Consider the following 27,324-nt stretch of genomic DNA (forward strand, 5'->3'; position numbering starts at 1 on the left):
CGTCGGGTCTTTTCTGCCGACCTGACGCCTTTTCTTGCCGATTCAACATGTATAAGTAGGCTATAACATGTTTAATCGGCGTCGAGAACAGAACACCACCGAAAGTCGGACAAAGGGATAACACTGATTGGCTGTTCAGCTAGCGAATCAGTGCATGAGAAGCGTTAACGGAAGTGAGGGAGGTAAACAAATGATTTAAAATGGAAGATGGAACACACACGGACGGCTATTTCACCTCATCGGTTTATAGAGCTCCTGTTCGTTCATGTTTTCAATGGACGAGAGTGAAAATGGAAAGAAAAACGCTATTTGTTGTTTGTTTATATCACGGAGTCTGTTCTTCTTCTCTGTTTTCCGGTTGTTGCCTCTTTTGAATGATGAATACACACTACCGCCGCCTGCTGGTAAGGAGAGTTATTGCCACTCACGCATACGCAGTTCATACGTGCTCGGCTCGGATTTGCGGTGTGTTCCAGTGCGCGAAGTCGGCAAATACGCAGGAGAGTCCGGCGACGCAACAGTCGGTGTCGGCGTCGGCGACTTCTCAGGTGACTGGCCGGTGTATCTGGGCCTTAAAACTCAGGAAAGCACAAGTTAAACTGCATAGAGTTATGAATCATACTGAAGTGATTTAATGCTGCAGCACATTTCCAACATTTTTGAAACAAATCAGAGAAGTCCAGCCATTAGTCTTCCTCTTGGAGCTTTGTTTGACGTAGACAGGCTCAATCCAGACAAAGCATGTTAGGAATGTGACCAAAAAGGGGCTCAGAAATGTTTTCAGATTTATTTTTAGATAACATGTTACGTCACATAAGGGAAAGAACAGCTTTGATAATCACATTCATTTCCCTCAGAACATACGGGTTCACCCCAAGAGACTGCCGTGCTTCACCCCTTGCTCTCTCTCTCTCTCTCTCTCTCTCTCTCTCTCTCTCTCACACACACACACACACACACACACACACACACACACACACACACACACACACACACACACACACACACACACACACACACACACACACACACACACACACACACACACACACACACACACACACACACACACACACACACAGTACTGTGGGCAATCCCCACAGGAGCAATTTGGGGTGAAGTGTCCGGGCGGCGTTGCCCGGGCACGCACGCACGCACGCACGCACGCACGCACGCACACACACACACACACACACACACACACACACACACACACACACACACACACACACAGCTACAACCACAACCAATACAACCACAGCTAACTTTGTTGAGTTGTTTTGCCCTATTCCCATCTTTTTTTTGGGGGGGAGAGCTTTCTGTTTTTAGTTCTGTGTCCTCTCGACTGGTGTCAAGGGCGGAGTCAGCACCGTCCTCATAACTGGATTGGCTGTGTTAGGGGATCAACATTTTTGCTGTTTTCCCAGTGATTCTGCTTTGATCTGGTTTGAAAGTAGCTCAGGAGATTCAAGATCACCATATAATCTTTTGCAGTTGCCAAAGTATTACTTTTGAACAGCCGTACAAAATCCTAAACCGCTGCCACCAAATGCACACAAAAATGAACCTTGTGAACCTGGATTATTATAATTTTTTATACCCGAAACTGAAATGTTTAAATGTATGGAAGGTATAGATTAGCTAAACCTTCATAAAATATCAACAAGTTGCCTGCTGTAGCAGATAGACAGAAAGCAGGACGGACTATATATAATTATATGTCTAAAGGCCCACACCAATAAAAGTACACATGGCAGAGAAGAATAAAAGTTCTAATTTTAAGGAAGAATTATGAAATCTGTATGAATATTTCTTACAATTTAATCAGTTAAAAAAAGGACAGTGAACAAAGAAGGTATAGGAACTGAGAGAGAAAGGAAGAAGATAACAGGAAAAGAAGAAGGAGAGTTAAAAGGAAGGAATGTAATGGGCTTATTTTTCATCTTGTATTCATTATTTTTAGGGATATAATGTCAATATTTTCGTCAGGACTGAAATATCTTTGCAATGAGGTTTAGCACACACATTCATGTTTCGAAAGGGATACATTTTTTAATGTATCCAATATTCATGCTCTACAAAACACATGCAAAACTAATAACCTATCCAATACTTTGTTGCAATAAACAAGCCTGGTAAACAGCATGTTGGTATTGTCATAGTCAGCATGTTAGCATTCAGACATTGGCATTAAGCTGAGCCGTAGCCTCGCTGAGCCGAGAGCATGATAAGTGATACAGTATTTTAGGATTGTTTTATGTTAATGTGTAATCCTCCATTACAAAAAAAACAGTTCCACCATCAGATAATTACAGTAGCTTACAGAACAGTTATTATAGTACAACTTTTTTTATAGATAGTTACTTTTCCAACTCATCAATGTATGAGCATGCAGTTTGAGTGCAGAGGACATTGTAAAGCAAACGAGAGGAGGGATTTTAAGTCAAATATTTGAAGCATTCATACAGTAAATGACCTGTATGGAATCTCAACAGTTTACCATATATGGAAATGGAGAGCAATAAAGAATTACTCTACATTTGAAAAATACAGTGAATTGATAGAATCATTCATTCATGGATTAAAAGCAACATCATCCCCATGCGTGAAATCTATTCATTTAATTTAATCAAAACATAGTGCAGCTACTGCCAATGCTGACTGGGGAGTTTCATAATTGAGAGGAGGATTGCATGTGAATATAAAATCCCTGCATACACACAGAAATGCCACATTTAGTCTTAGAAGCGATAAGAAAACTGCACCTCCACGCATCTGATAGAAAGGAAACAGTGAGCAGCATGTAACAGGTTTTTGAATGGACTTTTTCATTCAATGAAATAATCCTAACATCATGAATCTAGAGGTAATATAGATAGAAGATACCCTATGTGTGTGTGTGTGTGTGTGTGTGTGTGTGTGTGTGTGTGTGTGTGTGTGTGTGTGTGTGCGTATGTAAGTGTGTGTTATTCAGGGTGTGAATAGTGTAAAGTGCTCACAATGTTGTCCACCCTACACTGGTCAAAGTGAGCTGTTTAACGAATTGAAACAGTGATTTCTAAAGGGCAGTGACGCACAGCTCCGCTTTAATCCAGATTACACTGAAACACTAATCCTGTAAAAATACTGTTTCTTTAAAACAAATATGTTTTTCACCCTAATACGTAATGTCTCCGGTGTGTATTTGATTGCTGTATTCAGCTTGGACTTGTATACAATGTTGTTACATGTCTATTTGTCATGTAAATCAGGCTGTGTAGAAACGGTGTGATTTCTCAAGTTCAATGAATTGATTGGAGGAGCAGCTGTGGTCAGCATTATCATTGATTGTGCTCAACAAGATCATGTGTGTTGGTGTGTGAAGCCGTATGTGTCCGGGGTTATATAACCGGCTGCACATCTGACAGTGACTCTGTGGTGCATCCGATGCACCAGACTGAAATTTCACTTTGTTTTTTGTGCTTAGCACAGCCTGAGGTCTATCAGGAGGTGTTGGAGACAGAGTCTGAGTCTGACAGAGATGGTGATTCAAAGGGACCAGTGTTGATTTGGCTAAAAATGATACGCTCCAGGTTGAAGGCCTGACTCATGTTTGTTCCACCTCTCATTGAGCAGCAAAAAGGATTCTGCACACAAGTAGAATGAAGCTGCTTTGTGAAAATGAGAGCTGCAATCCTGTTGTTTTTTAACTTTCATACATATTTGCTTTCTAAACTTACATCTTTTTAAATGTAGCATACACATTGCGTGTTAAGTCATCTTTCTGAGGATAGAAAGTTGTCGGTTCATATTATTGATAATTATAAAACATAACTGAGATAAATCAAAAGAACATTTTGTAAATAATGACTTACCCATCTGTTGATTAGCGTTTAGCGTGCTAAACTATGATTCCAAACATCACACCTCCTAAACTAATTAGCAGGCTACTCTATTGATGTCAGATTAAGAACAGCCTCAGCATGAGCCGCGTGTAAAGACTGTGGGGCTTGTTTGAAATAGAAAAAACGATTAATTCCTTGCTTTTGTAGTTTATTTTAATTCAACATAACAAAACTCAAGCAAACATTTATACTTTTGTTTTTAGGATTGTGTGACTCACCAAGTGGGCAAGAACATCTTTTCAAATGATCAAATTTAAAACACAAAGAGAATGAAACAAACCTAAAACCAAATACTAAACACATATTAAACCACAGAAATGTCAAATGTCAAATCATAGAAAATCAATTATATTGTTCTTTTAAAAAATAAAAATAAAATACAATATAGAGTTTGCAGCCCCGATCTGAAATGTCTAGCTTTATTCTCAAAGTGGATAATTAAACATGCTCTTTATCCAACTGCCTTTAGTGCATCCAGCACCAGCTGTTTAACAGTAGGTTAATACAGCGTAACATTACATTAGCTCAAAGCGTTACATTAGCTCAAAGCGTTACATTAGCTCAAAAGTTAACCGCATTTTATTTACTCCCAGGGTCACTTGATTCAATTTATCTACGATTGAGGATTCACTTTCTTATGTCGAGGTTGATGCAGGGAAAAAGTATTCAAAATCACATGATCTGTGGCTTATTTCTGATTGGTGCTACCGGTATTATCTTGGGTTGCAACCATCCTTATCTGCCTCTTTACCATTTTCAGTGGTTTTCTCCCTCATTGCTCAGGAGATTCATATAACTTTCTGTTTCTTTGGAACAGTCTTCACTCACTGTGATGTTCTCTTTCTCCTGCACTCGTGGTCATGGTGCTGTGTAATCCTCTCAAAATCCCATATGAAAACTTCATCGGTTGACCAGACATAATCCTCAGTGGACTCTAAGTACCTGAATATGTTTGATTGTAAGAGAGGGAGAAAAAAAAAAGCGCTAACTGTGGTCTGCTGCCAGACATTGGGATTGAAACTATATTATAATCCAGCAGTAGATGTAAATCTCTGGCCATGTGCGGTTTAAATAATTAATCTGTGAGCATCATCTATGACGTGGAAAAATCACCATTCAATAAACCAAAGAGAGAAAGGAAAGAGAAAGTAGAGGAAGAAAGTAATGCATTAACTTTTCTGATTCTTTATTGCATAATGTTTCTAGAATCTCTAAAAGTCCCTTTATGTTGGCCCAGCTGATCATGTTGGCCTGCAGCGGTTTAGGAAGTTGGTTCAAAGTAACTCTTCCCAGCAGATGACAGCTCCATATGTCCATCAGTGTCTGGGGACTTGGATGTCCCTGTCGTAAAGGGTCTGATGGAAGTTTTATATTGATTATAATGACAATAATCTGCTCATGGTGGATGCGTGAAGCACATGTAATCCTTTTTTCAAGAGGGTTACGTGACATCTGAAGTGTCTAATCCGTGAAGTTCTCCCTTCAGATGACTGAATTAGCTGGAACAAATGAGAGTGATGCTGATGACAACAGGGCTGCTGTACATCTCTGCTTTATTACGCAACAACCTGCTCCACTGACAGGCTGGCGTCAATTAATCTGCTTAGAAACCCCAACTGGGGCTTCTACTGTATGTTGTGACCTCTGGGTGTTATCTTTATCGTGCTGGTGGAAAGTCTATGTAATTGCACGGACACACGTTCAGTGGTGGAAAAAAAAACCTCTTTAATCAAGCAAAAGTAGTACAAAAACACTATGTTGCAAGTATGTTTAATTCATTCAAACCGTACTGTTACTCAAGTCAATAAATACTTAAGTAAAAATATAAAAACAGGATTAAAGTACTCAATAGACAGAATGACCATTGTAAAATACTCTATGTACAGATTGGCCCTGGTATAGATATACATACAGCCAATACCTTCCAGCGCTGCACGCAATATCATTTTAACTGCCACTGTGGGTATTTTAATGCCCTAACTTGTTTATTAATGGTGGGTTTAATACGTTTTCACTCATAATAATACAGCAAAAAAAAACAAAAAAATACAATTAGTCCAGACCTCCTTTATTATTAATAATCAAATAATTCCTTGATATTTGACATTTTGTTTTTTTATTTTAGGTTAATCACAGATCACTTCTGGTCTTCTTTAAACAGCAATTGGGGTAAATAAGAAAAATGAAACATTGAACAGTGTATACTATTGTCTATCTGGGCTCCTAACATCTGGTGATCACCACTAACAAATATATGAGGATTTCAAAAGGACGACCCTCTTACAATCAGCCATTTTTCCTTTAGTGGGAGAGTTCAGTTGTGAATGGGCTTGTTTGTGCTTCTGAGCATTTAAATGATGATGTGTCATTATATAGCAAGTATCCATATGGTGAAAAGATGTCCACCTACTTAAGTTCTTAACACATTTGTATAAGTTTGTCATATGTTGCTGACACTCCTTATTACCCCATCACAAACAACACATGCTGAATTAAAACAAAATCACTGGAGTGGAACACTTGGTTTTTGAAACCTACTGTAGTACTATTGGTTATATGATAACCAGTATGTTATTGAGTTGTGTCTAATACTGTGGTGAAACAATACATTTCAAAGAAATATTTAAGTAATGCTCTTTTTAGGATAAGGTTTAAAAGGAAACATCATATGTGAAGGAAAACATTGTTTGTAGTTATTATTATTTATGATTTGAAAAATGTAATATATAAATTAAATACTGTCCTTATTCTCAAGCATAGAAGGTATTTCAATAACATGAAGGAGCCCCCATAGATTATTCAATTTTAGTTCTGAATCTAAACCAGACTCCTCCTATTTCTCAATTTAAGTGTTACGCTGAAATGTAAATCTGCGGGCCAGAAGCATGTCCAGTTAATCTAAAACCATCTACTAATCTCCAACTGGTTGTGGGGGCTGTGTATTGAAGAATGGTCCTCTTGTTCAGAGGATTAGTGCAGTTCTACTCTGGATACAAAGGTCACTCGCGACCGCACATCGCATGACGAGAGTGGCAGGCACACACTTTCAAATTTCATTGACAGGTGCAATAAACAAGGAAAGACGTCTTCCTGTCTGTCAGGCCCAGAGAGGTGAAAGATTCATAAATCGGACACACACAGTGTTAGCTGTCTGTTTAGTTTGAAGCTCCTTAGATAACCCTCTTTATATTTTAAATCAATTATTAGAATATATGGTCATCCCAAATGACGTCAGTGTTAGAGAATTTGTTAAAAGGAACCCATTATGAAAATCATCCGTATCTAATAAGAGAAATCAAACTAAATCACACATTTACCAGAGAAAAACTGAACAATTGTGTGTTTGTAACAGAAATAGCCATGTTCCGTTAACATACTACAAAGAAATCATTCTTCACTTAGAAGTCCTTCTTCAAGTATCTCACAATATGTGTATTTATTTTTCCTTAATAGGCCAATTCACATATTCGGTTGACAAAATGTAAATAACACTACTGTAGGAACAAAGGACAACTATTCCTGGAAAGAAAGGGAAAAAGGTCACCTCTGGTCAAGACACAGCACACACACTAACACACAGAAACATAGGTACCTATGAGAAATCACCACGACAGTAAGTATATATTTTTACATGTTTAGTTTATTTGGACTTGTTCTCAATTTGAGGAACTTCAATCTTTTCCCCGGTGAGGAACTGCCAGATGCCTCCTCTGTAGTTCTCATTTCCCAAAGCATACAGGAAGACGTTGAAGATGGGGGAGGTCTTTGCCAGGATGGGAGCCATCTGCACAAAGAGGGGTGAGTTATCAAGTGATAAAGCAGAGCAGTTTGTTCAGCTAATTATTTAACACCACTGTGTGTAGAATCTTTATGAGTATTGTACAAAAACAAGTCTATTCCATTGGGAATTGGTCCACAATCCTTTCTGCCACTGAGGCATCTTAAAATTCTACATATTTAAGATATTTTCTATGTATGTGTGCCTCTAAAATAATTCTAGTGGATGGTCCTTACCATCCTGAGCTTGGGGGAGACCAGGTTGGCGTTCTCCACAGCGGCGTAGAAGGCCAGGACGCCATAGGGGCACCAGCACAGCAGCATGGTCTTCAGAGGAGTGTTGGGGTTGAACTACAGAGATAGAGAGAGAGTAGTAGGGATACCAATTAATGTAGTTACAAATCAACCATAAGCAGTGAAGGAGACACAAATGCCTCAAGTCATGAGGTGCAGTCACACGCCTGGGATCATGTCTGGAAGAGAAGCAGTGTCTGTGCTAAGACCACTCATGCTCAACTATAAAAAAAGGAACAGCTAGTGAGTAAAGGGGCAGTTTGCCTAATCCTAGGGTCAAGTAGTCATTATTCTGAGACCAAATCAACACATTCTGTGTAAATGTAACCCCTAACATACAGGTCTGCTTCTTAAGTAGCTTTGCAGTTGGACATTCTTTTTAACTTAATCCACACATATATGTTGTTTGAGCTCTGCTTTGAAGTTATATGATCTTTAGACTAAGTTCCATTTTCCACACACAACTTCTGGTTTTGAGTATTGACCTGAAAAGCCAGGTACAGAAGCATTTGAAGATATTTATAAAGCATCGGACACAACTTCTGACCAACAGCGACAGGCTGCTGCACCCCGCTGTCTCACGGAGAGATACCGCAGGTCCTTCCTTCCTGCAACGGTCAGACTATACAACCAGCATAGCCCCTAGTAGACACCCCCCCCCTCTACACACACCACAACACAGACTATATCACCCCTTGCTGCTAAATACCAACCAAGTCAATATGTGCTATATGTGCAATATATATATGCCGTTAATAACTGTGTAATATATACCTGGCTGCTAAATCCTAAGAACTGTTACAGGATGTGTATTTTGAAAATTATGTAACTTTTGATTTTTTTTCCTATTTTTTATTATATCATAACTTAGTACTTTTTTTTAATGCATGTAACATATGTAACATTAAGCTGTCTGTGGCTCTTTTTCCTGCTGTAACTACGCACATTTCCCCTCCGTGGGACTAATAAAGGTATTCTGATTCTGAACAGGCAAGTGTATGCCCCCAACTTTTCATAGCATATTGTGTGACTATATTTTCCATAAGGATATTGCTCTGGTGGAGAGCTCGGTGTCTGAGATCGGGAGCCATTAAGCATTTGATGGAAGTGTCTCCAACTCAGATGACTGTTAGTAATGGCTTTATGCAACATAAAGTGAGGCAACCTGATTCAGGCCCTGAGCAACTCCATTATTGAACTCGCCATTCACAGATACATTATTCTTTTCACCACGCACCAGCTACTGTCCACATTCCCTATGAAGCACCCGGTCTTCCCCCTGGGAAAGTGACCTATATACAGTATATCACTGCCTGCATGCTGCCCATTCACTGTCTGTTTTGTCACTCTGAATATGCCTACAGGAGGAAGTGGCTTCCCATGCTTACACCAGAAAGAGATGGAATAGATGTCAGTGTTGGTTTGTGAAAATATTGAGAAATCACAAGTTCTCAAAGTCCAAAGTGAAATATTTAAAATGATTGTTTGTTCTAAACAATAGTGCAATATTTCAAATTATTGAAATATAAATGAAAGGTTTTCCTGTTTTATGAACCTTATATATGTGATGTCTTAGCGTTAAAAGATTTTTGCTAATCAATGTCCTGTCAACTGACTAGTTTTAGCTGTAAGTGTTTATACTTTTGGTTAGTTTAATTAAAAGAAGAATATATTTTATAAGCTTTTTGTATGTTTAAACGATTGTAAAATAAACTCAAGCTTTCCAATAAATACGGGGGAGAAGATAGAAGTGGCTAACAAGTTAAGTAACTAACATTGCACTTAAGTCCACCACTGCCAATGTAAGCTTTCAAAGGAGAAATAATCTTTATCTTAATTGTGTATTTGTTACGAATTCTCTGTTACTTACAACTACTATTGTCTTGGATTTATAGTCTTTTCTAAATTCCTCTGCATCAAGCATGCGTTTAAAATCGATTTCGGAGCAAGTAAAGCAAACCAGTCTGCCTCCATTCTGAAAATATGTTCTTAAATTGTTGGAGTGGATTAAGTCTGTTTTTGGTTGTTGTTGTTTTTTAACTTACCCTGGGGTTGCCAGTCTTCTTGAATTTCTGTGCAATGGCCTGGTAAGAGGACATGACAACAAACACCTGGATAGCCATGTTAAAGATGGACATTGGGATCAAGTAGGACACGTAGTTTCTGTTGAGATAAAAATGAACAACAGTTGTCAAATCTGTATAAACTGCTCCCAGTGAGGGACAGACAATGCATTGACATCTATTTGAATTGTGTTTTCATTGTTTGTGTACAACACCTGTCTCCCTTGGTATAGTCCAGAGTGCAGCAGGTCCTAAGGGGCTCGTAGTCGTACTCTCCCCATCCGATGAGGGGCATAGCGGCCCAGAAGGCAGTGAAGAGCCAGACGAACACAGCCAGAGTGATGGCGCTGCTCCACTGCAGCTTTGTCCCTGATAAGAACAGGATCACAATCATCAGTTTCTAACACCTCCAACAAAGGCCACGCCACTATAAAAGTGATTTCCTTTTATGTGGTAAAACTAGTAACTAGCTTTCTAATAAGCACGGTAAATGGTGTAAACTGCAGATCATGTGCTGGGCAACATTCTCTTTCTCTTCTATTCTGCAACTAACGATGACTCAAAAATAGCAAGAGAGCAGTTTTTTTAATGTATCACCATGAAAATATATGACTTTTTCTCAACATCAAGCCTTCCAGGTCGCAGTTTTAACACTATGTTATTATCTGTTATAACAATGTTTGTATTTTAAAAGGATATTTGTTCATTATTCCGACAGGGTGCAAGAACAGCCTGTGGCAAATTAAAAGACAACTGGCAGCTGGCCTCTTCAGAATAGAAGGAGGTCTTAAGATCAGCTGGAGACCAAGAACAATAACCCGCTCAGTGTACTTGGATGTTGTGTGCATGTGAGTGTGTGCGTGTGACTGTGTGTGTTCTTGTGTGAGAGCCTGTGCTTCAGGGGGGGAGGGAAAGAAGAATGCCATTGGCTGTAATTGTGTATTTCAGGGCAGGGGACATAGCAGATGTTGACCTACTGGTGCAGTACTGGTGGTATCTGTCCCAGGCGATGGCGGCCATGAAGTGGATGCTGGCGAGAGCTGTAAGGAAGCCATGGAAACCGTGAGTCTGGCATCCCTCAGAGCCATAAGGCCAGTACCTGGAGACAGAGGAAAGTGATGAATTCATTAGTCAAAACAATTATTTGCCAAATGTAGATACAATATGAACACACAGACATTCATAGAAACAATGATTTATGAAAGCAGTTAATGTATTAATTGCCTTTACACAAATAATATACAATAATAGTTGTTATTATCCTTAGACCCATAGACACCGAGAGCAGCATTTAATCTCACTCTTCCAGTTTGAAAATCCCCTTCAGCTGCAGGGCACATTATGACACAGGATTTAGCCTGTATCGACCACCCCCCCCCTCCACATTACACCCCTGATTGTTCCTCCCTGTATCGATTTTACAGATACGTGTACATTAATCATATTGTGGGTAGCTAGCAAGGTATTATATGCACATTACATTTCATTTGGCCACATTGACTCAGACCTTGGCATCTGTTATGAAAGGGGCGGTTACATCACTCACCTCAGGAAGCTGGAGAAAGCGGCGATGCTGGCGTTCATAGAGATGCCAATATCAGCCATCGCTAAACTGAACACAAGGAAATTGCTGGGGGTCCTGAGCTCTCTCACTTTCAGGAAAGCAACGATTGTCACCGCATTTAGAAGGAAGCCCAGCATGCCTTTGGGAAAACATAAATAAACAATCATGAATGAAGGCAGTGTGTGGCGATGGATGGAAATCAATGTGCGCAGACACAGAAGTGCTTTCTGCGCAACATGCAGCACCGTGACATTTCATAAACATGCTGCTTGTAAACATCGCATTCAGGTCTTTGTTTACGGACTATACGTGAATTCATTTGCGAGTTTAGTGAAAAACAGACCCTGCCTACCACAACACTATACTATCAGTGCCCGGGTGGCGTCAGGTCCTTTCATATGTTAATGCATCACAGCGGGAGCAGGCTCACAGTATGTTGGCTCAATTCCGACACAAAACAAAAGTACTCACCCTCCACCAGCAGCATGGTTCCCAGAGAGAACACATCAAAGTCGGAGAAGCCCTCCGGTAAAGGGCGAGACGAGACCATCCTGAAGCCGAATTGAAATGAGTGCAGCTGTCACAGACTTTTCACTTTTTCCAACCCGGTGGTTTACGATGTGCTTCTGTTTGGCTGAAGGAGGCTGCTTTTAAAGGGGCATTTCACGTGGAAAGCATGCACTTTAATATGTAAAGCCCCCCACTCGCTTCCGCCCCAATCCGTGCTGGAATGTCATAATGAACATAACCACACACACCGCAACCCTTAATGCGTATTTGCCCACCGCAATAGTAAAGCCCTCAATTAGTTACACAACAAGCCTTTGTGTCCTAGCGTCCCGGTGAGGATGCAGCCGCTGCTGATGTCAAAGGACTGACGACGCGTTTGAGGCAGACCACAGATCTGCGTCGTTTTAAGGAGACACAACAGGTGCCTGCAGAGCCCCAGCCCCTGCCAATCAAAGCTGCACCCACAATAAGGAAGATAACAAAACCCTCCAACCACAAACGGTTCTCTCCACTAAGAAATAACACAAATAACCCTATTATTTTCAGACTTCCATGTTCTTGCTAGAGATTGTGTTTAATTCATTTTGCCTTATAATTTCAAGCACATTCAGTTTTTATTTAATATAATGTATGTGATGTAGTTTAATTCATTATAGGTTAGTAATTCTCCATTCCCTGATTGATGACACAAAGAGACCACACAGAGGACCCATGTAAGTACTGTTGATCTGTATCTTTATTAATCCTTTGTCCCATATGGCAGGACTCTCACATGGACTAGTGGATATAAAATTGGACACGTAGGCCGTGGTTTTGTGGACATCTTTTAGTTTTTTGTAGGGAATACAACTTTTGATAGACAGACTGACCTCAAGAGATTAAACCAACATGGCATCAGCCTTAAAAAATAGATGACCAAAGTAATTGTCCTTTTTTAACTCAAGACACAACATGTGTCAACAGAAAGAGTTTCCTGGGCGATAAGATAAAAACATGTGACGTAAAATAAAAGGCTTCGTTCCCATTCAGATTTATGTGAATGACATGACATCCAGCCATCATCCTCAGGCTTCAATGGATTTGTCATACTTCATTGCAACACCATTGTAAGCTTTTCAGGCCATAAGGATGTAGGGGACACAATCATGACATTGTGTTGCTCAAAATGTTTCAGTCCCAGGATCAAAAATCTTGGAAATATATAAGAAAATGTGTGAAAAGTCCTTAATCATATGGAAATGCATTATGGTCAAGATCTATTTTACATATATATATATATATATATATATATATATACATTTTTGGGCACTTTATATCCCGTTGTAAAACCAATAGCTCCCACAATCCATATGCCCTTACTTGACCCCAACATGAGTTTTGAGGTCACATGAATGCATTTTGCTATCTTTAGTTGAAATTTGCTATTTTAAATAGTCACACTAAAAGTCACACGTCATAAAATGTAATATTAAATTAAAATATAATAAAATGTGAAAGAATTGCTGAAACAAAAAAAGTAAATGCAATAGTATTTGAATAGTATTTGGACAGTTTTTTCATGTCCTTTTCTGCTGAAAGTGGTCGTGCACCACTTGAGCAAATTCAAAATTTCTATTTTGACAACTCTTACTTTATTTATTAAGGAATGATATTAAATGATACAACAATGTACCAAAATCCCATTAATTCAAATGCTTCTTATGAGTTCTTTTTAGATTGTTTGCACACTAAGAAGGACATTGCAGCTCAAACTAAGTCCAATCTTCTGGTTCATACGACGTAAAGGGTGGCTTTATTCATTGGCTTCAGCAAATGAGATTAACTACTTGCAGTGCAATATGGAATGTTTCGAGCATGATTGCTCAACAACTTCAGCCTCAGTACAGACATGCACCATTGTAAAACCCTTCATAAGGAATGACCCTTGACTCAAAGGGATATAACGTATAAGAGGTTAAAGAGTGTGATCAATCTGAAATGTAGGCCAAATATCAAGGCAGTTACTCTTACTATTTATTTTGATATATCATTACCAATCGATAGGATTTATTCATCTCTATCAACCTTTGTTGTAGTAAAGCCTTTGACCTGGGTCTGTAAATAACATTCGGATGTAAAGTGGGTTCTTGCTGCCAAGTTGTTAGCACACAATAAAGGCCAGGGTTTCGTCATCTCTTACGGAGTTGGCACACAGTGCTAACAAAGTGTAACACTGGATTCCCAGTGTGAAGAAATACCAGGGGAACACAGATCTTATGCCAAATAACTTATGCCGTATTTAGCAACATTGCAAAATAAAAGCTTTTACAGTTGGAGGTATTATTCTCTCGTACTCGTAGGACTATAAGATCCGTTACTAAAGGGGAAAATCTTAAAAGCCTGTGAGTTTCTTTCCTTCAATCGGATTTAACATATTCCTTTCTATTTTTGTCTTTTTCTTTCTTCTGACACATTACGTTCATTTAGAAAAAAATCCTTTCATTGTTTCCTGTTACTGAATGCCCAGGTAAAAAATTAACTATAACTAATAAAATACTTATAACACTTATAATATATAAGATACCATCATTATGATATTACTGTGTTGCATTGTTGGAGAAGCCTGTGACCTAAGATTTTCAACGACATAATTACTCTGTAGCTATGTTAGTTTGACAATAAAGAACCTTGAACCTTGAAAGTACCAATGTATGAATAATACATTTCAAATATATTTTAATGGGATTGGAATGATTTTCAAGAACACCTCAAATAACACGAATGTAAAACAAGAATATTTCAAAGAAAATAAGTGTAAAACATGAAAAAATAAAGCTGGAATAAACTATTTTATGTAGTATTATACATTTGTATTAGTAAGAAAACAGTTGTACCTAAATGTAAGGGCATCTTAATGGTTTCTCAATACAGTCAAGTACATTTAGTTGTGGTTTGGTTGATCTTTAATGCCAGGAATGTAATACCATACGTTACTAAGTTCATTCTTAATACAAAACAATTATCACCTCTTAAAAAAAGAGTTAATAAAACACTTAAATCAAGTAGACTTCATTTTACTACTTTTAATCTGGGAGTCATTTATGTGCGGGTACAAAAATGGGTCGAAGGTGCAATATGTTCTTCTGTGATGAGGGACACTGTGTGGTGAAACTTTTTCTAATATCTCATCAATTCAGGCACCAGTAGCAGGGTCCTACTTTGCATGGAAAATATTACTGTAAAATCACTGTTAAGATAAATCAAAGTATCTATATCTGCCTTCTGACGGAAGCGGTGTTAGTTGTCATGTTATTAAAATATGGGAAGTTCTCTGAATAAGAAAAAAGGATGGATATATTTAGACAATGTTGAGTGAGCAGCTGTTGAGTGCAAAAGCTCCAAGGTAGGAGCCACATGCTGTGTTCTATAGGGGCCACCTTGTGGTAAAACACAGCGCTGCCCATTTACAGATTAACAGTCACGGCAGGGCTCAAATGAACAAACTACATTGGAGGGAAATAAAAAATCCAAACATCACAGTGGATTATGACCATTTCGGAAGTGTTTCTGTTTCTGTGATAATAAATAGGGACGTCTCTGCGCAGCCTATCGGATTCAGGGATGGAATACGCATCCAAATGAAAAGAACGCCAGTCCTTTCGCTAATCCTTGTCTATCCTTTTTATCTCGGGACTCATAGCAGTCGGATCACTATGGGACAGCGAAGCGGTGGGACAAAGCGATGCGGATGATATTCCTGTAAATGAGAGAAAAAAAGTCCAGTCTGTTTTAACTTCAGTGGGCGCAAACTGGGCGCATGTAGTTAAACTGCGTATGCGTAAAAGAGGGCCAAAATGTTCCTCGTCCTGCTCCTGGGGCTTTACTTAGGCACAGGTGAGCTTTTCTCCCCAGTGAGCTCCTGCCCGTCGCAGTGCAGCTGTTTTTACCACAACCTGAGTGATGGATCAAAGGCCAGGTAAGGATGTCCAAATGCAAATGATTTTAAATCAAAAACACACAAAAGCAATTGTTCTGTTTTTTGCCCACAGACGCATCTTTTAAATGCACAGGTATACTCATATGAGGACAGATGCTTGCAAAGAGCTGAACACGTGTTCCAAAGATAATTCAGGGAGTGCATGTCGGTCCAATTTTATTTAATGCAGGATTATCTCTGAAAGGCAATTTCAACCTTCCTATCTATGCGTTTTATTGAAAGTTCGGATGGCTTTGGAAACATTTGTTTCCAGATTGATTAGCCACACATGTATTTGCTAGTGAACCTAACACTGTTATATCCCCTATATTTTTAACATTATTTAATGTTAGACTTCAATTAAAGTCTCCAAACTTTTATTTTCATTTACTTTGTAATGTTCACATGTCATTAAATGTAAACTTTTTGAAGGGTTATCTGGAAGTGCACACAGATTAACAAATGTCTGTGTCTCTTTAAGGAGTGTGATCTGCAATGATCCCGAGATATCTCTTGTGCCTGTCGGGTTTCCTGTTGACACGTCCAAACTGCGCATTGAGAAGACGTCCATCCAGCGGATACCGAGCGAAGCCTTCATCTACCTCTCCAGTCTGGAATTCCTGTGGATGTCTTTCAACACGCTCTCCGCCTTGAGCCCGGACAGTTTCCGGGGACTGCTCAACTTGGAGGAGCTTCGTCTGGACGGGAATGCCCTCACCGCCTTTCCCTGGGACTCTCTGATGGACATGCCCAGTCTCAGACTTCTCGATTTGCACAACAACCAGCTCACCATGCTGCCAGCGGAGGCCACCACTTTCATCAAGAACCTCACCTACCTGGATCTGTCCAGCAACAGCCTGCTGACCCTGTCGGCAGAGGTGCTGTCCACCTGGCTCATAGCAAAACCTGTTCAAGGGCCAGATAGCTCCAAGATGATACTTGGTAAGGACTTCAGTCAGGATGCATGTCTCAATTAAAAATACGAAAGGTATAGCTTTTAACACTGTGCGTAATGGAAGAGTGTTAATTAATTCATCAATCTTGAATGGAAGCTGAAAAAAGCAGTTGCTAAGCAACACATCGTTTGATGTATGGCTGGGGATGGTCGGTAGTAGTTAATCAAAAAAAATTCCCCATTAATATTTGAAGAGGTGCTTTGGAAACCATGTAACACATTCTGCATTAAAGACCAAAGTAACTCTTTATTAAAAAAAACTATTTTTAAGTCGTATACATACACATTATTCTATTTTGCAATTGCAAGCAGATTATTAATGTCTTTGTAAATAATTATGACCCTGTGGTCAACCATAAATGGAAGCTTGTTTAAATGAAAATAATAAATAGCATTATAATAAAAACAAATTAGTAATACTTTTAAATATGTGTTAAGAGAAGTTGTAATTGCTAGTGTGTGTGTGTGTGTGTGTGTGTGTGTGTGTGTGTGTGTGTGTGTGTGTGTGTGTGTGTGTGTGTGTGTGTGTGTGTGTGTGTGTGTGTGTGTGTGTGTGAAATACAAAGTTCATCGCTCATTTTCTGTGTTTCACCTATTCTCATGTGCAGAAAAGTAAGGAGCGAAGGTTGAAAGGACGGCTAACCTGTCCTTGATCACAAGATCATCATCATCATCATCATCATCATCATCATCATCATCATCATCATCATCATCATCATCATCATCATCATTGCCGTTGTAGTTTATGAATTAAATGTTAATCGTCTTATAGGATTAGCATGCAAACATCCACACCGGCCATCTGCAGGCTGCTCTATCACTTTGCTCACAGCTGGACGCTCGTCTTCCTTGTAGCCTCACTTTTACCCTCACCCTCAGGTCTCCACGACAACCCCTGGGTGTGTGACTGTCGGCTCTACGACCTGATCCAGTTCCAGAAGTCTCCCACTCTCTCGGTGGCGTTCATTGACACAAGGCTCCGGTGTTCAGCTCCAGAGAGTGTATCCGGGGTTTTGTTCAGTGACGCAGAGCTTCGGCGCTGCCAGCTCCCACGTATACACACAGCTGTGGCACGAGTCCGGAGCGCTGTTGGGAACAATGTGCTGCTGCGTTGTGGGACCATTGGAGTCCCCATCCCAGACCTGACATGGCGCAAGGCAGATGGGAGGCAACTTAATGGAACAGGTGAGTCAGCAGGTCTTTGACTGTCAGGGTCTCTCACAGAAAGCAACCAGTGGAGATAGTAATGTTGTACGTCTGACTGACAGCTGTGGCAAAAACAGTGAGTTATGCAACACTGCCTGTGACCATTGCTTCATTTTCCGCATCAATGAAAGGGGCTCTTTCATATAAAAGAAACGTCATATTTGAGTGCTTTATCATACGTTATCCATTTGTAACCATTGTGTAACAATACTATTTTCCCCTCTCTGTCATCGCAGTCCAGCAGGAGACCTCAAAAGAGGGAATCACTTGGTCCATCCTCAGTGTCCCTGCTGTGTCCTATCGGGATTCGGGGAAATACATCTGCAAGGCCACTAACTATGCGGGAAATGCTGAAGCTGTCATTTCTCTTGTTGTCTCTAACTCGTCAAAAACAGAGGGGAACCAAACCAGCAATGACAAGAAAGCCAAAGTCAAGAAACCCAAGCCTGTTGGTAAAGCTGCCTACCAGGAGAAACTGGTGGCCAGATATGTGGTTCCAACCTCGACCCCTTCAACCCTGCCCGCCCTGGATCCAGGCCTTCCACCTGGTCTTGGTCCTGATCCGGGACGAGGCAGTTACAGCCTGGCAGACAGAGCCACCCTGGGGCCTGCCACCTCCTCCAACCCAGATGCACTGTTGGATCTGGAGAAGACTAATCTAAGCAACCTGGCGGCCAACACGTCATCACTGCAGCAGGACCCCGACAGGGTGGTCCGCTCAGTAAAGGTGGTGGGGGACACAGACAATACCATTTCTTTGAACTGGAGAGCCCCTAAGGCCAAGAACACAACAGCGTTTAGTGTGCTGTATGCTGTGTTTGGAGAGAGGGACATGAGGAAGATCAATGTTGGGGCAGGGCAAAACCGTGTATTCATCGAAGGCCTGGTGCCCAGAACCAAGTACATTGCTTGTGTTTGTGTGAGGGGGCTGATCCCCAAGAAGGAGCAGTGTGTGATATTTTCCACTGATGAAGCAGCCAGTGCAACTTCGACCCAGAAGCTGATTAATGTGATTGTGATCACGGTGGCCTGTATCATCGCAGTCCCGCTCACTGTCATCGTGTGCTGCGGGGCTCTGAAGAGACGCATTCAAAAGTACTGGGGAAAGAAAACCAAGGACATCCAAGATTCATATGTGACCTTTGAAACACTGTCGCCTGGTACGAAGGCCAAAGGGCTTGAGGGCGAGTATTTGAACAGAGTGAACCCAGAGGAATCCAACAGGCTTCTGTCGGCCCGATCCAGCCTGGACTCTGAGGCCACGGCTAAGATAGAGGGACAACCTAACGAGTACTTCTGCTGACGTCATGCTCCAGCTCCAGCACCTGCGCCACGCCATCTTCCTCGCACTCACCCGCTTCCACGTGCCAGTCCGACCCCTAACTCCCATTCACATCCCCATACCCAAAACGATCCCCATTCCCATCCCCATCCCCAACCTGACACCCAAACCGATCCTTATCCTCATCCGCAAACCGATCCGCATCACCATGCTCATTCTCATTCCCATCCTCATCCACATCACCATCACCACCCCCATCTCCATCAACATCCATATCCACATCACTGCTCCTGCTCTCGCCCTCAGCAACATCCTGACGTCAGTCCCCCTCCAACGCGCTCCCGTACGCCCACACCTTGGGATACCCCCCCATCCGTCCCTCCTCGCTGGATCATGCCACCAACTCCACCGCCACAGAGAACCAACTTCTATCAAAGGACTTTTGCACGTTGCACTATAATGGAAATATCAGTTTAGAGGAATATTAACAGATTAATCAATTTACAAACTCTACAAAAAAATCCTATTTCGCATACAAAAGTTAAACTCTGTCCAAAAGTATCCAAACATTAATGGTAAAACAACATGCAAACACGCTCATGTTTTATTTATTAATTCGCCTGTAAGAGAAAACATGTCAAAAGTTAAAAGACAATATCATTGTAAACTATATTTTATCTCACTTACATGGCTCAGCTAAGAAACCTCTGCAACTTGATCTGACATAAAGGGAACGCACCGGTAGAAAATCTATTGTTTATACCATATATGTATGTGTATTATTTGTATATAATGTACTAGATGATGTACACTTACATATACAGTTATGCCTGTGCCTCTGTATACATCTGTCATATGTTCTCAGAGAAGATATACACATAGGCATGGTTCAACACTCTGGCGTATGGAGAGAAGCTGGAGCTGGAGAGAAGTACAGAAAGGACTGAACTATGACACAATGTAAATAGGGTGGAAATTATGCTAAATGTTTAAAGACAGTCTAATTCCTTTCAGTGAGACACATACTGAAATATCTCCTGTGTTGTGCCACCTAGAGGTTGCCCCATTAAATGTAGATCTATTTATTCCAATGATATTATTTGATTATAGTTGAATAAACTTTTATATATACATATCCAGTTAGTGGTACTGTGTGTTTTTATATCTCTCACCTCAACATATTAATACATTTCTATTATACATTATTTCATTATTTTATAAATCAATGCAGTTCAAGTGTTTTTACCTGCAATGAAGTGAAAAGGGTGATCATTTATATTCTTTAATAAGTTGATCAAACACATATCCAGGAATCATTTCAGATTTTTCCACATTTTTGATCAGTTTTCGTCCCTTATTAGGGATTTGTATGTTGTAATAACTTTGTTAATCTTAATGAATCATTTCCTTATATTTAAAAAAACTTAAATAATACACTGATATAATCAACTTTTTAACGACATTTCTACTTTTAGCTCTTTATTCATAAGACAATCAACGGAATCAGTTATATTGTACAAGGGGATTCAAACCAAAAACGAATTTATTGAACATTCTGGTTACTTACACACACTTTATAAAGGTTGACTTGCCAAAAAGTGCTTTATATAGTGTGTCAGACCTGCTCACCCAGGAATTAGATGCCACTTGTTTGTTTCACGGTCTGTCAGGGATTAAGCTTAGCAGGCTTCACTCGGCAGCCACACTCGACATGTCTTGAGCACGAATGTAACCCTCAATTTAAGGATTTTTCTCGGACTATGGACATAATTTGTTACCTCCTAGTTATAGCTGTGCTTAACATCAAGGCGCATGAAACTTATGCTCAATGTTTACGCGGCTGCAGCTGTGTAGAAGACCGTCATGGAAGGTAAGTCTTGTAGCTTCACCAAGGCTCAGCTAGTTTTATCCCAACTGTGTCAGTCGGTGACGGCATAACCATATTAGACATATGGTTATTCAAAGAGTGCGTATAAAAGTAAGCTATAGGGGCTTTATTGAAGCTAGTAGCTGTCGTTTGTGGTGTTAGTATATTTCAGGTTTATAATTAGCATTAGGCGACACAGTTACCATCTGTTCCTTTAAACTCTCCCCCTTAATCACAGGTCACTCATATGTATGGAGGAGAGTGCGTTTGGTGCCATACCAGAGAACCTTCCAGATGATATGACCAAGATCCGCATAGAAAAATGTCACTTCACTGAAATACCAAGAGGGGCATTCTCAAACACACCTGCATTAGAGAACCTGTGGTTGAACTTCAATGACATCACAGTGATAAACTCAAAGGGTCTGGAGGGTTTGGGGAACTTGACCGAGCTCCGTCTCCAGGGCAACAAGCTCCGCTCAGTACCATGGACAGCGTTCGAGGACACGCCGGGCCTGAAGATCCTGGACCTGAAGCACAACCAGCTGGACGTCCTGCCGGAGCACGCGTTAAAATATTTGCCAGGTCTGACTTACTTAGACTTGTCTTTCAATCGTCTTACAGTCATATCGAAGGAGGTCTTTCAAAACTGGCCTCTCTATCAAAAACTACAGAGCACGGAGGAGCGGGATGCGAGTGCTTTAGGGCCGAACATTGTACTCGCTCTGCACGACAACTTGTGGATGTGCGACTGCCGCCTGAAGGGCTTTGTGGAGTTCATAAAGTCCTTGAGCCCCCCGATTATATTGATGAACTCCTACTTGACCTGCTCAGGGCCGGGCTTTAGGGAGGGAAAGTTCTTCCATGAGGTGGAGCTGAAGGCGTGCGCGAAGCCCATCGTCACCTCACCGTCCTCCAACATCAGCATGCCCCAGGGGACCAACCTCACCCTGCGCTGCCTCGCCAAGGCCAGGCCAGAGCCAGCTGTTTGGTGGACATATGGTCTGAAGATAATCAGAGGATTTCATGGTAAGAGTGCGATGTGCACGATATATTATCCACACATCCAGAGCGATTTCTTCTGCTGAATTAGTTACTTAAACACATTTTAATCGCAGACCTCATAACCCCTCTTTAAGATGAGTAGAGCTAAATCTGGATATTGGCCCAACGCAATATAATCACCACTGATTCTCAATCTGCCCAACACCATCAGTTGTGATTAAGAGTGTAGGGAGATTATAGTATGCTGTAGCCTACCTAATGTCAGCTGTGCAATTAAATGAATATCTGCGTCATTAGACCTTTGGAGTGGAGTGCTTACTGCAGATCATGACTGCAAGTATCTAGTTCATTACTAACACATAGCAACCAGCCAGCTGCTGCCACTAGAGTCCCTGCTATGTCACTGATTGTGTTGCTGACACACAGTTCAACTTTATAACATGTGGATAATCTCTTAAGAACATATACAAAATGAGTTGTATTATTCAAGCATTCATGTCCTGCAAATTAACATTTATTTTCATTGTTTTACTCCAGAGTCTCAGGAAAGAGTGGATGAAGAAACCATCAGATCCTTCCTCGTGGTCCCATCCCTCCATAAAACTGATCGTGGTGTCTACACCTGCAATGCTATCAACTTTATTGGAAACTCCTCTGTCACCATCTTCCTGGACGTCCACTCTCAAGACGGCTCCCAGTCATCACTCCTCCCTGGGAACTCAGCTCCACTTGCGGCCGGTGATGAAAATGTCTACATTGACATCCGTATCGCCAAACAGACAGTACGGGGAATCACTATCGAGTGGCACGCCGCTTTAGACCACCCAACTGAAACCTGGTTCACCATCCACTTTGGCCGTACAGGTACTGATAAGAAGGAGATGATCTACATCGGCCCTGGGATCCACTCGTACTCTGTCTCTGATCTGATGCGTGCTACCAAATATGACATCTGTGTGACCCTTAAGAACCAGGCACCACGTCCCGGGCAGTGCATCGTGTTTGTAACAGGAAGTGACGTTACTGAGATGGAACAGAGGGAGAAGCTGATTCATATAGTGGTGATAGTTTTGGCCATGGTGCTGGCTGTGCCTATCGGTATGTTTGCCTGCACTACTGATGGTAAGTGTACCCGGCTGGAGGACATCATGGAGTCCTGGAAGAGGCGGAGGGGAGGCGGCTCGTCTGGGCTGGAGCGAGAGAGGCAGGGCACCTTCGACAGCCTGCAGGCCGCCAGTGACGAGGGCTTGGTTAATAAAGAATCCAGTGAAGACAAGAAGGTGAGGAGGAGGTCAGAAGACAGGCAGCATAAAGGCAAAGCTGAACACTGCAGAGTCACAGCTGAACTTTATTAAACTACTACCAACAAGGCAAAAACTAATAACTGACCTTGCAATAGACCAATGTCTTACTGTGCATCAGATCTTTTTGTAAAGTAAAATATAAAAGTATAGATTCTGACACAAGTACAATATTTGAAAGAATGACTGTGTTTTCTTCCTTGGTTTTAATATTATCTCTTCCTCTGTTTTAGGCCGAGAAGAGGTTGCAAAGATGTGAATGATGGCCGTTATGTCGTGAGTGTAATTCAAAGACTTTCCCCACTGTTTTCAAATTATTTCCTGTCCGAAATATGTACATTGTTTGTCTTGGTATCTGATACGTTTCATTGTCATTTACTGTGACACGTTTAAAACTGCTGCTTTATATGAAGATGTAATTTGATTTGATGGAAGAATGCTCATATTTGCTTCTCCCAAATACAATGTTGAGTAGTCAGTGCATCTTATGCAATTCTGTATTAGTGCTTTAATGCTGTGTCATCCATTTATATGTGATGTCAAACTTATTTTATTTTGGTGTTTCACTTTTGTCCAACATTGTCAATTAAGTTGCCATTTTTGTACTGTTACATGATACTGGATCTGGAACAAAAAATCGATTCGATTTTAAATCTATTGTTGATGTAATATGGGTAAATAAACAATATGAAAACTTCAAAGCTTCTTATTTTAAAGGAAATTGTCCATATGGGTTCATAGTCAGGTGCATAGTAATGAGATAACATACATTACAACCGCATCTGAATGAAATTTATTTCAATTCAATTTGAGTCAGTCCAATCACGTGGAGAATTTCCCACATTGTTTCAAGTACAACATTCGTTACTGACCTTCAGCTGCAGTTACACAAGGAGAAACACATCGAATTGACATCATATTAAAGTAGTAACTTTAAGAGATAACCACTTGAGTTGATTCTCTAATGGAGTAGAAGCGTCACAATAACAAGCAGCTCTGCACACAATCAGGAAAATCATTAGATGAAGTTGTGGTTCGAGACAAACTGTAACTGTAAAGTTTCATTAACATATCTTTAATCCTCTCTGCGTCCCAGTACATTTACGTCACAGTTCCTCGTCTCCCACATCTGCAAATACCACACACAGCAGCCGCACATGATCTCTGCAGACCATCCCGGACAGATGGCACGTTGGATATGCCTCGGCCAATGGCATTGTTCATTTGACATTAATACCCAAACTCTGGCATCCTCTCCAATATCCCCTCCTGCCGTCACTTCATGGGCGTATGAGCCTCATCCCCCATCTCCATTTGTTGTCTGCTCTGATGCAAGCGGCTTGTCTCTGCCGGAGCCCGTTTCTATTGACTCAAGGTTTTAAAACGACTTGGGCAGAGACACATCTGCATCCTCTCTCGTTCAGACCTGTTTCTACCATAAGGGTGCATAGATGATGCTTTTTTGTAATCCTTATGCATCTTGTATGACACAAGACAATGAGAATTTGGTCATTTCAGCTATTTCATCTCAGAAAATAATGGATGGGTTAGATCTTTATTTATCTTATTTTCTAACGTAAATGCAAGCAATGCATTATGTAAACAGTACACTACATGATAGACGCAGCTCTCATGGGCAGCAGTGCGCAAAGATGTGTGTTCATTTACCTTTTAAAATCTCTGATGCTCAAAACACATGCCAGGGTTGTTGAAGCCTACGCAAAGCTTTCTTTCATTCTAAAGCATCAATGCTCTTTGCAACTTTTAACTCTGTAATCCTCTATCAAATAGCCCAGTAATCCTGGCTGCCTCTTACATGGCATAACGCATGATCATTTGGCCTGCTCTTCATATTCCATCATTTCATTTCAAAGCATTAACAGCTGGCAACACTGATCACTTTTTTGTCTTTATGTGTGTGAACATTTTGAAGTAAACTAATTCAGTTTTCTTGCTCAATAATCTTTGGGACTGTACTAACCTGAAAAAGCAGCACAGCACACACGTGTATGTATTAGATCTAACTGAGTAAAGAGGCTGTTTTTATTTTGTCCAAAAATTAATCCTCAGAGTTCTCTCTGCGTCATCGTGATCATGTGAGATGTGCCAGCAGAGGGCTGCAGAAAATTCAACATCTTGTCCGTCCAAACTGAATCAGGACAGATTGAGTCTTGGTTCTTCGTCAACACATTACAATATTGTAGAAAGATGAACAAGTTGTTCCTTGGATTAGAGAGGGTTATCTCCAAATGTCATGCTTTATGTAACTTTGAAATAGTGTGCGTGTTTTCTCATGATGTCTACACGAATACCCAGTGAGTAGTTCAGTGTTACTTCATAATTGGTAGTGCTCACATTGATATTGGAACTAAGAAGAGCAGAAGGGCTATGAGGATACTATATTGCATATTTTAAGAACACCTGGTGAGGTTTTACTAACAGCAACAGCAAAAGTAATATTGTTGTGTAAGGCCTTGTTCATGGACTCCCAAAATATAAACATTCCCGTTGTCCTACTGTAAATGAATGCTCAAATCTCCCTAAAGACCGTATAAGTTTAGTTTAAGTCATAATCATTTTATTCAGGGATTTGGGAACTTTGATCCTAAATCTTTGCTCACACGCTCTTCATCTTTCAAGTGTTCAAACAGCTTCTCCTCTATCTCCAGAAGGAGGCAGGAGAGCCTTAGCCGGCTCATTAAGGAGGTGTTGTTCTTAAGATAATGACAACAAAGCTGTCTCTGTTTTTGTTTCTCAGAGCATGATTTCAGGATCCTGGATTCACTATGTTGTGATACTGGACAGTTGTAACTGGCTGTGACCAGACCGGAACATTTCAAAAATGTTTTACTTGAATATTTTCTCCACTTCATTTCACAGTAATGTATTTACCTTTAAAATACAAAACATTACTTGAACTGCTTTTGTTACTATTTACTTCAACGCCTAATATTTTATGTACAAAGGATGGAATCATTTTAAGAAGGATCATGCACTGTTATTGGTTAAACTATTAGAAGTATATAATGCATTTAATGAGCTTCAACCCCAACTATATCATCATTAATGATATAAATATCATATATTTACAATGTGATACATTCACAATGAATTTGGCCACTTCATTTGCACTAAGGTTAGTTCGATAGATAGATTTAAATGTGCTTTTATCAAAGTAAAAGTGCTTGTTAAATTGTATTTTCATGGTATTGCTTCAGTTAAGTACACATATCTTAACACTTCTTACACACCTGTTGAAATAATAACAACAAATAAACAAAGGAAGTTCTTTTATTTGTAGTAAAATCCTGACAACATCTTTTGACAAAGAATACACCCTTTTGAAACAGATAAACCACCACATATATATACAGTAGTAAACAAAGACACACAGTCCTTTAAATCAAACATGTCGTGACAGCTCAAAGACAGGGCTTGAAGCAGAGCTTTACACCTGCGCAGACGGATTAAAGGTCTTCCTAACATGATCACTTGGGTTCCCTTCCCTCGGGCTGAGCGCTTCAGTCAGTTCAAGTGTCATTAAATCTCTTGTAAGGAGCTTGGTCGGATCCCAAATAAACAGTCTTGCTTGTTGACTTCATTCCCGACAAGGGATCTGGGGTGAGGAACTTTAAGCCACTAGTGTGTCAACAAATAGATC

The 27,324-nt window shown here is 40.5% G+C and overlaps 3 protein-coding genes across 3 annotated transcripts; 2 read left to right on the forward strand and 1 right to left on the reverse strand.

Annotated features, from left to right (window-relative positions):
* Positions 1–7,506: 7,506 nt before the first annotated feature.
* Positions 7,507–12,525, reverse strand: rgra (retinal G protein coupled receptor a). The gene is made up of 7 exons (XM_010767678.1): positions 12,054–12,525; positions 11,565–11,721; positions 10,996–11,117; positions 10,234–10,387; positions 10,001–10,118; positions 7,899–8,012; positions 7,507–7,668 (listed from the first exon to the last, which is right to left on the reverse strand). Exons 1-7 carry the CDS (start codon positions 12,130–12,132, stop codon positions 7,525–7,527), a joined length of 888 nt encoding a protein of 295 aa, XP_010765980.1. The 5' UTR covers positions 12,133–12,525; the 3' UTR covers positions 7,507–7,524.
* Positions 12,526–15,766: 3,241 nt separating this feature from the next.
* On the forward strand, positions 15,767–20,629 carry lrit1a (leucine-rich repeat, immunoglobulin-like and transmembrane domains 1a). The gene is made up of 4 exons (XM_010767679.1): positions 15,767–16,047; positions 16,529–16,989; positions 17,882–18,187; positions 18,445–20,629. Exons 1-4 carry the CDS (start codon positions 15,926–15,928, stop codon positions 19,509–19,511), a joined length of 1,956 nt encoding a protein of 651 aa, XP_010765981.1. The 5' UTR covers positions 15,767–15,925; the 3' UTR covers positions 19,512–20,629.
* On the forward strand, positions 19,516–23,717 carry LOC104942459 (leucine-rich repeat, immunoglobulin-like domain and transmembrane domain-containing protein 2). Its single transcript, XM_010767682.1, has 4 exons — positions 19,516–19,833; positions 21,236–21,360; positions 21,596–22,386; positions 22,900–23,717. Exons 1-4 carry the CDS (start codon positions 19,516–19,518, stop codon positions 23,715–23,717), a joined length of 2,052 nt encoding a protein of 683 aa, XP_010765984.1.
* The last annotated feature ends 3,607 nt before the right edge of the window (positions 23,718–27,324 follow it).

The sequence above is a fragment of the Notothenia coriiceps genome, unplaced genomic scaffold (assembly GCF_000735185.1).
Source record: "Notothenia coriiceps isolate Sejong01 unplaced genomic scaffold, NC01 NC01_scaffold00004548, whole genome shotgun sequence".
Classification (NCBI taxonomy): domain Eukaryota; kingdom Metazoa; phylum Chordata; class Actinopteri; order Perciformes; family Nototheniidae; genus Notothenia; species Notothenia coriiceps.

Coding starts and splice junctions, on each gene's coding strand:
- rgra (XM_010767678.1), bottom strand. CDS start 12,132: ATGGTCTCGTCTCGCCCTTTACCGGAGGGCTTCTCCGACTTTGATGTG. Junction 11,722..12,053: donor AACCATGCTGCTGGTGGAGG/GTGAGTACTTTT, acceptor GTTTTCCCAAAG/GCATGCTGGGCTTCCTTCTA. Junction 11,118..11,564: donor GCTTTCTCCAGCTTCCTGAG/GTGAGTGATGTA, acceptor CTCTGTCTCCAG/GTACTGGCCTTATGGCTCTG.
- lrit1a (XM_010767679.1), top strand. CDS start 15,926: ATGTTCCTCGTCCTGCTCCTGGGGCTTTACTTAGGCACAGGTGAGCTT. Junction 16,048..16,528: donor AGTGATGGATCAAAGGCCAG/GTAAGGATGTCC, acceptor TGTCTCTTTAAG/GAGTGTGATCTGCAATGATC. Junction 16,990..17,881: donor TAGCTCCAAGATGATACTTG/GTAAGGACTTCA, acceptor CCTCACCCTCAG/GTCTCCACGACAACCCCTGG.
- LOC104942459 (XM_010767682.1), top strand. CDS start 19,516: ATGCTCCAGCTCCAGCACCTGCGCCACGCCATCTTCCTCGCACTCACC. Junction 21,361..21,595: donor GTAGAAGACCGTCATGGAAG/GTAAGTCTTGTA, acceptor CCTTAATCACAG/GTCACTCATATGTATGGAGG. Junction 22,387..22,899: donor GATAATCAGAGGATTTCATG/GTAAGAGTGCGA, acceptor GTTTTACTCCAG/AGTCTCAGGAAAGAGTGGAT.